The sequence below is a fragment of the Tachysurus fulvidraco genome, chromosome 15, assembly GCF_022655615.1.
Source record: "Tachysurus fulvidraco isolate hzauxx_2018 chromosome 15, HZAU_PFXX_2.0, whole genome shotgun sequence".
In the NCBI taxonomy this organism is placed as follows: Eukaryota; Metazoa; Chordata; class Actinopteri; order Siluriformes; family Bagridae; genus Tachysurus; species Tachysurus fulvidraco.
The window spans coordinates 10266201-10279764 of NC_062532.1; the positions used below are offsets into that span (position 1 = coordinate 10266201).

The window sequence follows — 13564 nt, forward strand, 5'->3', positions numbered from 1 at the left end:
AACGGAATCCTACCCATAAATTTTGCAGTGTGCTTCTCCACATGCTCTTTATATATTATTCAAAAGGTGCCTGTAAATACTACTGTTGTCTTTCCAACAAACCTCCAGCCATTTCTCACTAATGAATAGTTTTTAAATAGTTTGGAAATAGTACGTAGTAGATAGTAGTAGGTAATAGTAGGTAAATGTTCACCCGAAGCATTGGAATAAAGAGGACTGTGTATTCCTAATGTTCTATAATTATCTATAAAGAATGTATTATATAAAACTGATGCAAATTAGTTTGTTTGAGCTGCTGTGTAAATCTCTGTTATTGCTGTTAGTAATGCAACAAAATAAAAACCTACCCATATAAGCATTATTATGAAGGCATGAGTATTTTGAAGATTTCCTCTCTGACTTTATTTGCAGGATCGGCTCTACTTTGTGATGGAGTACATTAACGGCGGAGACCTGATGTACCACATCCAGCAAGTGGGCAAGTTTAAGGAGCCTCAGGCTGTGTAAGATTTTAGTTTATTATAATGAATAATGTTAGGTATATGCACTCAGCTATTAAACACGTAGATCATTTAAATACAGGTGAAAACATGCAGGTATATCGAGATTCAAGGTATATCATCAATACATATAATCAATCCAAGGATAACGTCAATCCAGTATCTTTTCAGTTCTTTGTAGTCTTTCTATTCTTTGTCCAGATGATCAGTGTGAATATGGGCACAAGCATGTAACACCTAACCTCTTGTTATATAGAGAAAACCTTTGCTAACTCTAAATAGATACATATGCCACTTGTGGTCTTCTTGAAACCTCTCGTAATACAGTGGATTGTATGTCACCGTAAAAGACACAGACTTCCTATGCATACTTAATCCTGCTACTGGGTAATGGTTTGTGTATGCATTTGCAGCAGGCTTGAAGATTTTTTACTGATTGGTTTGTGTAATCAGTATAGCATCAATGCCTCTAAGATTCAGAGTCCATGGTTTAATTCTGAGCTCAGTTTATTATCTGTGTGGTGTTTCACATGTCCACCAAGTATTTAATAGGTTTCCACCTACCACATATTCAATTACAAAGGAATTTAGAGCATATAATCCACTTATCAATATATTTTTGGAGGTTGGAGAAAACTAGGAGATCCTGGAGGAAACCCACACAAGCATGCAAACTGATGCTGTGTTATAAATTTATTCTGTTTGATTATCAGCTTAAATTGAATGAAAAGGCTGTAAATATGCCTAGCTATATTGTAGCTAACAATAGCAATATTAGTTCAATTCATTACAATACTGCTTTCAGTAAGCAATTTTACTTACAAATCTTTTTTATGCTTATTTTTAAAAATATAATTTGCCCATGGTGTCACATTTGGCCACTACCATAGGCTAGCAGCTGAAACCAATAGCAAATTACTCTTGGTATGCTACGGAAAGCTCATAATTCCACAAATAACACTTTGCACGCAGTGACAAGGGAATGTGTGTTTGAAACCTTTTAGCTTTTGCACCTGTTTCATTTAAATGGTCTCTATTAGTACTTGATAACTGATGAAGCTGAATATAGCATTAAAACTAATTTCCTTTTCTAATTACTGTACCTTACCAGGCTGATCATAGCTTTATTATGTGTTTGTAGGTTCTACGCTGCTGAGATTGCCTTGGGCTTGTTTTTCCTGCATAGGAAGGGAATCATCTACAGGTTGGTCTCAGTCTGAATCAAATGATCTGCTCGTGTCTCCATAGTGATAGATAACTCAGTAAAACCAGTAGCCTTAAGTTACACATGTGAAAATAGGTACACATTAATGCAACAAACATATAATTTGCCTTATTTCATTGTTAATTTGCAATATTCATTGTTATTTTGTTCTCATGGGGGCTCTCTTTCCTGACACGTCTTTTTGGATTGTTATTTTTTGAAACTGAAAACAAAAACTAAAAGACACAGTATATTAATAATACGTTAGAATAAAGAGTATAGCTTATTTCAATTAATTTAAATGGAATTGGCGTAGCCTTGTTTTATTTTACTTCAAGAGTAATGCATGAGTCTTCAAAATGAAGCACAGGTTGTTAGCGTTTACTATAATGTCTGGTCTTCTAAAAGCTTTTTACTTTAGGTGGGGTTAATACTGATCATGAATTATCACAAAAGAAGATGTTTTGTTTCTATATTGTCTGTTGACATGCGCCTTTAAATTGGCTACAGTGGTAAGTCGTAAATTGGCTACAGTGTTTGGAATCAGAATGCATTGCTAGGATGTGAATGTTGATCTCGGTATAGTTATAGACAAATGCATGCTGTACTGCAGGTGGAAATTTACAACGGTTTAACAGTGCAAGACATCACGTCTGGGTGGTGTGACACTGATGAAGATAAATTACTCGTACACTGAGTGAAAGAGGGATAGGAGGAGGGAGAGAGGGTGTTACCTGTAACATTGCAGAGCTATTTCTCTCACCGAACAAAACCATCATCTGTATTAATAATGCTCCTTGATGCTGCTGAAGAGTGACTCATATTTTTACACAGAAACACACACACAAATACACTAATACACACCCACGCACAGGGCCACAACAGAGCTTTTTCACTCGCAGTACTATAACCCTGACACATGGACAAGGACAAAGACAAGACTTTAAACAAAATAAATAAACAAACAAACAAACAAAAAATATGAATAAATAAATTCATATTTAATTAGGGCTTTTCTTGTACTCTACTGATGTTCCACTGATCTTTGCTCCTGCAGAGACCTGAAGTTGGATAACGTGATGCTTGACTCAGAAGGCCACATTAAAATAGCAGATTTTGGCATGTGTAAGGAGAACATGTATGAAAGCATGACAACACGCACGTTCTGCGGTACTCCTGATTACATCGCCCCAGAGGTAAGATATGAAGTATGTGTGTCAGTGAGAGAGGGCGGGACTTTGGTGTGAGTGGCACGTGGCCAGGGTTTTTACTTCTGACTATATTAAAATATATTATGGGGGTATGGTGGTCATCGGCACTACCAGTGATTGCCCACCTATTATTGGTACCAGCCCACCCTAATATAATTTGCTGGAACCGGCCCTGTTTGCGAGATGTCTTGTCCAATAAAGTATGTGATTTCAGACACACAAACTGTCTTTCTTCACTATAGCCATCCTGTGATACAGTTATTCATTATGGTGTATTATATGTGAGATTTTGACTCAGTACACTACAGTACACTTCAGTATCAGGCCACATGCTGTCAAACTGTGTTATAAACCAGCTGAGAGGTTGAATGCAAAGGATATTATACATTTTCTAATTCTGGTCCTAAGATTAGACCATTCTGTCCTCCATGTCAGACTGACACTCTGCTGGAGCACCTGGTGTCTGAGAAATGAAGCACAGCTGCACATTAATTCTGTATCATAGTGTAGTGGATACAGAGCGGAAGAACATGCATAGCAAGTAGGCTGATATTTTTACAGCAGGATAAAATGGTTTATGTGTACAGTAAGTTGGATATTTAGAACAAGAGGTATAAATGTATGAAATATTTGGATTTATCAGTCTGTTTCATAATTGGGCAAAGAAAAATGTGATTTTAAACAGATAGTAAAACAGATAGATTCATGTACTGATGTGCTGTATGTGTATACAAGGTGCATTTATTGTGACATTAATAAAAAAGTTATAACACATTTCATTCAGATAGCCATGTGAAGCCATCATGAGAGGGGGCTGTTGATGGTGCTATTGGTGGCTTTTTTCGCCACATTATGCAAAACTGCTTTGAACAGACTTTCAAGGATGTCGTATTTTTGTGATTGTAGAAATGAACACATAGAAGCTACAGCAAAATCAGGCATCTTTAGACACAACAGTCACTCGGCAAAAACTCTGGAGCAAATCCTGGAGCAAATGATCCAAACGTCTTTGTTTAGTATTCAAATCAAATTTTATTGGTCACAGACACGATTTTTACGACTGTCCATGTTATAAATCTAAATATAAAACTAATTTTAAAAGTATTAAAAAATTATTTCTTAAAATTAAAATTTTAAAAATGAATAACATTTCCATAATGTCATTAAAAAGGTTTTCATGCAGATGTATGCAAACTGAGGTTACTAGTGTTGCTCCTGTTGTCAGACTTCGGAAAATGCCACTATACGTTGTGGGGTTAGAAAATTCTTCAAATCTGTCATCTGACCTATCATTTCTTACACACCTGTCAATTCTAAAGTAACAGGATTAGCTATGGTACTCAAAATCTAGTCAAAATATCTAGCTTTCCATTAAAGCAGATTAACAGAATTCGTTCTTGGTGCTACTCCTATTCACGGTTGTCTATTTTCCAACACAGATGTCAGAGTAAGTAGTCACAGTGTGTTTGTGATTATTAATACACTCATTTGCATTAATGTCCATTCCAACTTACAGGTTAGCCTATGCCTGATTTAAAGCAAAGGCTGTGATATTTCTTGGTAATAAAATATAGATACAACTTCATCTGGAATAAATTCTCCAGTAAAGAAAGAAATGGTATAATGGCATACAACAGGAGACTTTCACTCTGCTAATGCATATCATTATGCACGTGTGTGTCTATTTATAGTAAGGAGTGTGAGGGAGGATTGTCAGTTGTTTTACAAAAAAAAAACAGAAATAGAATGTAAGTCAGCTGATGATCTCCACCACTGTAATTAAGCCACACTAAAGTGAACACACATGATGAACAGAAAGGGAACGAGTGATCCAAACTGTGTAATCATAATCATTGACATATCTGCTCTCTGCCTCTCTGCAGATCATTGCGTATCAGCCTTATGGAAAATCAGTGGACTGGTGGGCCTATGGTGTCCTATTATATGAGATGTTGGCGGGACAGGTATGTATGTGTGTTGTTCAGTCTGACGGTTCGCGTAAGGTTACAGTGGTCGAAAGCAATTACGAAATTAATTTTAGCTAATAAAACCTTAATCGTAATTTTAAAGATAAGTGAGTCACACCCATGCATTTTGAGTGGACGCCAGACAGTAGTAAAAGATGTGATTGTAGGGACGATCTTGCAGTCGGTCAGTCTTGCCATATTAATAAAGTTGCCATAAAAAAACACCTTTTTATAATTTCCACTGAAAATTATAAGATAAAATGACATTTTCCTCCTGCAGTCGATCAACAGCAATTCATCGGCCTTCACTTTGATATCCTTGTGATCAGGGTGTAGCCGTCTGTTTAGTAGCTTTAAAACATACAGTATGGGGGAAAATGCTTGAATCTGATTGGATAATTCTATTCCTCATTCATAGCAGCAGGTAGCCAATATCATTTTATATATCAAACTATGGTTACATTTATTTGGTGATTGATTATTGTCACAAATCTTCACTTTCTACATGTATTCTGTTTGTGTTTTACTCTGTTTTTTGTTTGTTTACATTTGACACGTGTCTCACATGTTCTGTGTTTCCCCTTTGATTCGATTTTCTATTTAAATCTGTTTTTGTTCTTTTTTACTCTGGGCTATGTATCGGTGTTGTATCCTCAGGATCTCACTGTCCCAAGCCTTGTTTCCTGTTGCTTGTTTATCCATAGCCATAACCTTTGTTTGTTTCAGGTTTAACTTGTAATTTTCTGCTAACTCACTCCAGGTTATGAGCACTTTTATGAGCAGAACTGAATGTGTCTAATAAGCCCTGCTGTGATAAAGCTTGACTATTGCTTTGATTGAAATTTGAGTGTCAAGACATACTCAGCCTGTTCTGTATGGTCTGTTTGTCATTTGTTTCCTACATGTTTTTCCTTTATTCCCTTTCTTTGTTATCACTGGATCTTGTGCCTACCTGATGTGTGCTAATTTTCTCCCTGTAAATAAAATGATACAAGAATTACTTTCAATTCAACTATCAGTTCACTCTCTTTAAATACCTTACTGTTTATGTTTGATCACTAATTCATTTAAAGAACAATATATTTTTCCTTTCAGACTAATTAGTATGTCATTATTGTTATTATTGTTTGTTACGATTTTCCCTCCAGAATATTTTGGACTAGCATTATATAGTCATGACAAAAGGCACAAAGAAAGTTACTATTAAGGGGCTCATTTATGAACAACACTAAGAAGTATCAATCAAATAGAATTATATTTTATTGGTACAGCATTTTAACAACAGATATTGTAGATTTTAAACCCTTATGAGCAAATCAGTGGTGATGATGGTATTGAAAATCTTAAGAGACACGACCACAAAACCTTGAGAAAACAGCTCAGAACAACTGAGACTCCACAAGACGTCTGAAGGTGTGCTGTGGCACTTGGCACCAAGCCATTATAACGTGAGATCATTTAAGTCATGTAAGCTGCATGGTGAGGCCTCCATGGATTTCACTTGTTTGTCCAACATGTCTCACAGATGCTCCGTCAGATTGAGATTTGAAGTCAATACCTTGAACTCATGTTTCTCAAAACATTCCTGAACATTTTATGCAGTGTGGCAACGATGCATTATTCTGCTAAAAGAGGTCACTGGCATTATGCAGTACCCTTTCCATGATCTGGTGTATTTGGTCTGCAACAGTGTTTGATAGAGAGGAAAATTTCAAAGTAACATCCACATGAATGGAGGGATCCAAGTTTTCCCAGCAGAACATTGCTCTTAATGTAGAGAGCTGACTGTTCACTTGCTATCTTGACAGGTTCCATTGTAATGAGATAATCAATATTATTCATGTCAACTGTCAGTGGTTTTTACTGTTATCTCTGATCATTGTATAACCTTGTACAGTCAATTAGAGTTAAGGCAAACAATGAAACATACTGCATGTTGAAAGGATACATGTTATTTACCTGTATATGAGTCCTGGAATGAGCACAGGATTGCATTTTATTATTACAGCAGCACTTTACACAAAAGACAAGTCTCTTTTATCAAGGTAATATTATCCCCAGAAGCAGAAGCTTCAACATTTAGGTGAAATTATCTACAGCATTAAGAAGTTCAGCAAGTTCTAGATGAATGAGAAAGACTAATAGTAGAGAGGTAGAGCATCAGGATCAAGGCTCATAGTTAAATTCATAAAAAAAATTTTTTTTCAAGATTTAACAGTTCAGATATCGTACACACATACACACACACACACACACACACACACGAACACGCACACATTCACAAAAAGTATAGTACTTTATAGTACTTTAATACCCTCAGCTCTGTGTGTGTGTGTGTGTGTGTGTGTGTGTGTGTGTGTGTGTGTGTGTGTGTGTGTGTGTGTGTGTGTGACGTGACAACTAGGCATGAAGCTAAACTTTTCCTTACACTATACAAAATAACACTTCTTAAAAAGCATCGGTATTGTGTGATATCGGGATGCTAGCAAAAATAAATAAATTGTAGTAAAATCTGTAGTGCTGCTTATTGCTTGTGTTCTTAGAATAAAAGACAAATACTTAAAAATACTTTCATGAAAAACTTTAAATTAAACTCTAACCCCCTGGCCTACAGCATTATAGAACAATCAGCAAAATGGATTCCCATTGCACTTACACAACTGAGGTTCTTTCTGTCATCAACACCTACATCCTGATAGACTTGACACTTCTCTTGTGTTCTTTCACCTTCTGAGAAAAACAAACTGTGTGTTTCACAACAGCCACCGTTTGATGGTGAGGATGAGGACGAGTTGTTTCAGTCTATCATGGAGCACAATGTCTCCTATCCTAAGTCCATGTCTAAAGAAGCCGTGTCCATCTGTAAGGGAGTGAGTATCCAGCTTTTCAACTACTCTACCTTTTCTTATTCCTGACCTTCAGCATTGAAGGAAAATCAGCAGCTCCACAGATTATAATGTAAGGATATTGCTGTGTGATAAAGAGGAGCAGGAAGCATGTTTCAAATTCCTTACCAAAGCTAGATCAGTGCATAGCATGATTTCAGAAAAGTGTGTTAAATATCAAATTTTCTTATGTCTGGTGGATGGGAACGTTGCCATCCTGGAAGAGTCAGAACGATACATTATTTTCAGGAGTCCATTAAAATGTGGAAGACATTTTAGAACAGAAGATGTTCAGAAGACATTGCAGAATTACAACTGAGAAGATCCAGCTGTTCTACATACAATATATGATATGATATATGATATGGTGTGATATGATCTGATATAGTAGGAGATTATTATCTTCTTTTAGCTGATGACAAAGCACCCATCAAAGCGACTCGGCTGTGGCTTCGAAGGGGAGAGAGACATTAAGGAGCAGGCTTTTTTCCGAAGAATTGACTGGGAAAGACTGGCCAACCGAGAGATTCAACCTCCATTCAAACCCAAAGTTGTAAGTCTGTGTGTGTGTGTGTGTGTGTGTGTGTGTGTGTGTGTGTGTGTGTGTGTGTGTGTGTGTGTGTGTGTGTGTGTGTGTGTGTGTGAGTGAGTGTGCTAATATTATGTTTTCATTTCTCATTTTCAAGCCCATATTTGGTTCTACCGCAAACTAATGTATCAAAGTTGGAAGCACATTGTTTTTTTGTTTGTTTTTTTTGTATTCTGTAGCAGTTTCCCTAAGTGGCCCAAGCATGTTCTAGTATGTATCCATGGTGTGTAAAGTTTGGAGTATAGGAGTTTGTAAGTGGTCTACACAGAGCTCTGACTAAACCCAACTGAACACATTTGGAATTAACTGGAACCCTGACAGCATCCAGGTCTCCTCACTCAACATCAGTACCAGACCTGGTTAATGCCCTTGTGGCTGAATGAGCACAAATCCTACAGCCACACTCCAAAAGAATAAACCCTTCCCAGAAGAGTAGAGGTTATTATTGCAGGAAAGAGTCACTACATCTGAATGGATTAATCACCAAGCAAATATATCTGTGATAGTCAGGTTTTCACAAACCTTTTGCAAACTTTAGCTACCCTAAAAATGAAAAAGGAGAAAAATCAAAGACATTAAAATATTACCCACTTTCTAAGAACCAGCCTCACTCTCCAAACCTCATACCATGGATCCACAAAGAGGTCATTATTAAGAGAACTCAATTAACTACAACAATAACAGCTGCTACAATGCATTGTTCTGTATGAGCATTAACCTGCCTTTTATGAATAGGCATGTAAAGTTGTCTAAACTAATCAATTCAAAAGCTTTTCTAAGCTCAGAATAGCTTTTTTAGCCCAGAACCTCTAAGTATGTGCCAATATGTGTTAAAGCTTGGATGATCTCAATGAAAGAAACATAATAGAAAGGCCTGATGTATTTTAAGGCTTGTGTGTATTTTAATATTTAGGTCATTAATCAATGTGTTTTATTTATTGTCTTCCTAAAATTTCAAAGAAGTCAAAGTGCTTGGACTCTTCTATAATATATAATCTATAATCTATTATAATCTTTCATTACAGTGTGGCAAAGGGGCAGAGAACTTTGACAAATTCTTCACACGCACCCAACCCATGCTGACCCCACCAGACCAGCTGGTCATCGCCAACATCGACCAGAGTGAATTCGCCGGCTTCTCCTTCATCAACCCTCAGTTCATTCACCCGACAGTACACGGAAGCGTCGTATGAGACTGAACCGACTTGTAACTCCCAACCACAACAACGATGACCATAAACTCAAAAATCTGTCTGTACTGTTAATGACCCTTTAGCAGAAAGTGCAGAAATTGTGAACGTGAGAGCTTAAAATGGTATGATAATTGATTGATTGATTGATTGATTGATTGATTGATTGATTGATTGATTGATTGTCAGGATACCCAGCTTCACGTGGTGCAATACATGAAATAGGTCACAATAGTTCTGAAATCTAACGGTTTAAAGGCTTTAGAGCAATGATTACATCACAGCCTGTTGAATATCCGGTTACATATATGTCAATTCAGCGTATATTAATGATGCAATATAATGTGGAATTAACAAAACATGACCAGAATGTATGTTTCAGAGAATTAGTTGATTGGAGAATGTTACTTGATTAAATTGGAGCAGTGGGCAATACTAGAGGACAAGTGTAGGACCAGTGAAATCATTTTAATATATAAAAGTATAAGACACTGGTTCTTCTTAGTTTTTACCCCTGGATCCAGAGCCTTGCCAGTCTGTGTGTATGAGGCATGTTGACATGCTTGTCTTGCTTTTTTTTTGTCTTAGCGTGTTTCCTCTTATTTACTGCCATTTCTAAACTTCCTAAACTTAATAGACATCTATTGTTAGTCGTGCCAAAAGATTTTATAGCTCTCACTATGACCATATTTTAATTTCTATCTAAAGCTCCTATGGATATAACTAATGTTATTTTCATCCGGACTTCAACTAAATTGTTCTGTGCTTCTGTTTGCAGCATGAAAGTCCTTAAATGTACATTCGATTCCCCATGACATTTTGTTTGAGCTGTTATGTGCATCAGCCAGCATGCTGTATACAGCATTCAAGACAAGACACCAAACTGTTACCAGAGTGTTCACGGTTGTTCTTGCGCACACTGCAGAGCTGCATGATACAGCATTGATTCGTTATTTCCTACTGATTTTCAGTGCAGAGTGCAGTGACCACCCTGATACGTCCCAACATACAGTTAAGACAGTTGTTTTCCTTCAAATAAATTGAGAGACACAATGCGCATGCATTAGTAGCCTACTAGCTAACACATAGTCAAAAGTCCAGTGACGAAGATTGTTGCCTCCACATGATTGCAACTAGCTTGCTGTTCTGAAATGCACAGTGCAGTACTATGATGCATGTTTTTTTTTCTCTGTTTCTCTGTAACGTTCATTAACGAACCCAATAGACAGGTAACAGTCCCCAGTATCAATCCTGCTTGCGTTATATACTGAAACGAGCGTTTATGTAATTTCCCGTGATGAATTTTGTGTCCTAATATATGCGCTGAAGTTCTTCTCTGCTTCATTTCTATTTTTTTTTCCTCTCCATATTTTCGATCTTTGCTCCGTAGATGCTTTTATATGAAGAAGTATGTTTACTGTTACATTAAAGCAACACTATATCCACCGTTTTTGTAAATACAGAGGCTGTTTCAAAAGAGAATTAACGTTAACTGTAGATTTTATACCAACAACTGAATGTGCTTTTACAACATTAGTTGGTTTTGACATATCTGTATGCTTTAGATAACGTGATTAAAGGAGACTAGTTTGGCAGAACCCTTTGATAGCTTTGGTATTGGCGAACCTTGTTATAAATGTATTTCTTGTATTTATCCGCACTTTTTGTCGATGTTTATGAGACAATATAAGCGAATAAGCAGTATTTAGGTATGAGCGCAGTGTTTATACCAGTGCTCCTGTATTTCTTTTTGTTGTGTGCATGTGAGGGTGTGGGCAAATCAGAGCATGTAAATCAATTATTGAGTCAACTACAAATCTACAAATCAACCATCTCTAGGAACAGCCGTGTCTTGCCAAGTACAAAACCTGTGCCCTTTACTTTCATGTCCTTATATTTTCCAGCTTCCTCCTTTCTTTTTCTGGTCACTGAATGAAAAACTAGCAGACATTAGTCAGACTTCATTTATATTCATCATTTACACTGATTACTTTATTGGAACCAACTGACAATTTCAGCAGAATACAGTACATTCATTTGCGTAAGTTTTCACCCCCTTCTTTTTGAATGTAAGAAACTGAAATAGACATATTCGGGGATTTATGTCATGAAGGAAAATGTAGATAGTTTGCTAAATTATTTACAAATCAAAAATGTTCAAGTAATTGCAGATATACTCACCCCCACACACACTTGGGATTCAGTGGTGCAACCAGTTGCCATTTGTTGAAAGATTCTTTAAATCAGGTTCATTTGTGTGCAATTCTTGTGTCACATGATCTTGTTAGAAGTACATCTGTTCCTGTATCTTGTTATAGAGCATCTAAACAAACAAACAATCATATCCATGTTTAAGTCAAATTTCTGAAAACTTCTAAGCTTGGTTTTAAAAAAACTATTTCAAAACTTATATCCCATAGAGCACTATTAAATTCATTAGATAAAAAGGACAGAATATAGCACTGTGACATGGCTGTCAATCACTAAGTCAGCGACCAGATAAAGAGGGCATTACTCTGAAAATGTGTCTACTGTATTTAAGGGATAACACATAGCTGACTTAATACTCTTGAGAGTCCAATAGTGATGATACTGGGATTTCCCACGAACCTCCATTGCCTAAGTGATCTGAAATTCCCATTTTTGTCCATTTGCTGTCTATCCATTTGTGCCAAAAATGAATGAAAATCTTTATGTATATAGAAAATGTAATTAAATAAACTTGACCCATCAGGAATCCATTTCCCCCAACCTAATACCTCAGGATGTTCCCATACACATGCACTATTAATGTGCCAATGATCTTAGTGGATTATTGTCTACTTTGACACTTTACAAGTGGATTTGTTCACTTTCATTGGTTTGGGTCTCTCGCCGTTCAACAGTAGTGTCCTTTTCACTGCATAGCAATGGATATATTAACCCAGACCATCTATTTTATTTTTATAGCAATAAAGCTCTTTTATTCAAAATACCCAAATACACTTTTAATTATATGGTATGTTCTTATTAATTATCTTCAATTGAATTATTAGAATATATACACATTTGTATACATGTATGGAAATAGGTGCTCAAAACATTTTCATATGCTTGGGATCATCCTGACGGCAGGTGCGATTTTAAATAAGCAAATCATTTTGTGTTGGAAAAATATGTTTTATTAGCATTCCTTAACAAAATTTATGTCATTCTAAAATATAAAAACGATTTAATACTTACATTGATTATGTCAAAGAGTTGGCACCATATCTTGCAAGAATTACAGCGTGTCTCACATTGAGATTGTTGGAAATATATCCGTTATTTCAACGTCTCAGATAATAACAGTGTCCAAAATCTCCATGTATCGAAAACTCTATTCACATAAATCTTCAGGAGAGATTCAAATCAGAATAACAATGGATCTAGGACAATGTTTTAGTTTGAAAATAATATTTATTCTTTCTTGTTTATAATTAACAAGCTTTGCAAAGGTTTGTCCTTATGTTCATTGTTGAAGATACTGTCTATTAATAAATGTTAAAGAAATGTTTCTTGACCTTTGTTTTATTTTTTTACCCATACTATTTCAAGCTCTAGTGTAACCATTGTTAGGGATTAATCAGATACATTTCACACATGATCATAGGTTTTCTGAAGAATATGTGACTGTGTGAAAAAAACATGAAGATGCACTGCATTATGTTATGCCCAAAAATTCTATTTTATATAAAGTTGCATAAATGTACAGTCACAAACCACTTGATTGGATATATTTGAGTGATAGATCAGTTTGTAGCTAGTCTTGTACTGTAGCTATGTCAAAATGTCCCCCTCCCAAGCAACACAAGACCACCACTGATGGATATTATGTGTGATGGATAATTCTCAGAACAGCTCTGTGCTCGGTGCTTTTATATGTGTATTATGTGTATCAGCTTTATAAACACTTTATTAAACACATTGTAAATGGAGCTACAGTTGGACCATAGCTTCCTTCCATCCATAAATTGTATAAATCTTATTCTAGTATCAT

The 13564-nt window shown here is 36.1% G+C and overlaps 1 protein-coding gene across 3 annotated transcripts in view; it reads left to right on the top strand.

Moving 5' to 3' along the window:
* prkcab (protein kinase C, alpha, b) overlaps positions 1-13087 on the top strand; it is a 135870-nt gene extending 122783 nt beyond the window's left edge. For all 3 annotated transcript variants that reach the window (XM_027141365.2, XM_027141366.2, XM_047800771.1), the window contains 7 exons: positions 412-503; positions 1642-1704; positions 2762-2900; positions 4799-4879; positions 7645-7752; positions 8180-8320; positions 9382-13087. In XM_027141365.2, the coding sequence (XP_026997166.1) occupies positions 412-503; positions 1642-1704; positions 2762-2900; positions 4799-4879; positions 7645-7752; positions 8180-8320; positions 9382-9549 (792 nt within the window). In that variant the 3' untranslated portion in view covers positions 9550-13087. The remainder of the gene's footprint in view (positions 1-411; positions 504-1641; positions 1705-2761; positions 2901-4798; positions 4880-7644; positions 7753-8179; positions 8321-9381) is intronic.
* The last annotated feature ends 477 nt before the right edge of the window (positions 13088-13564 follow it).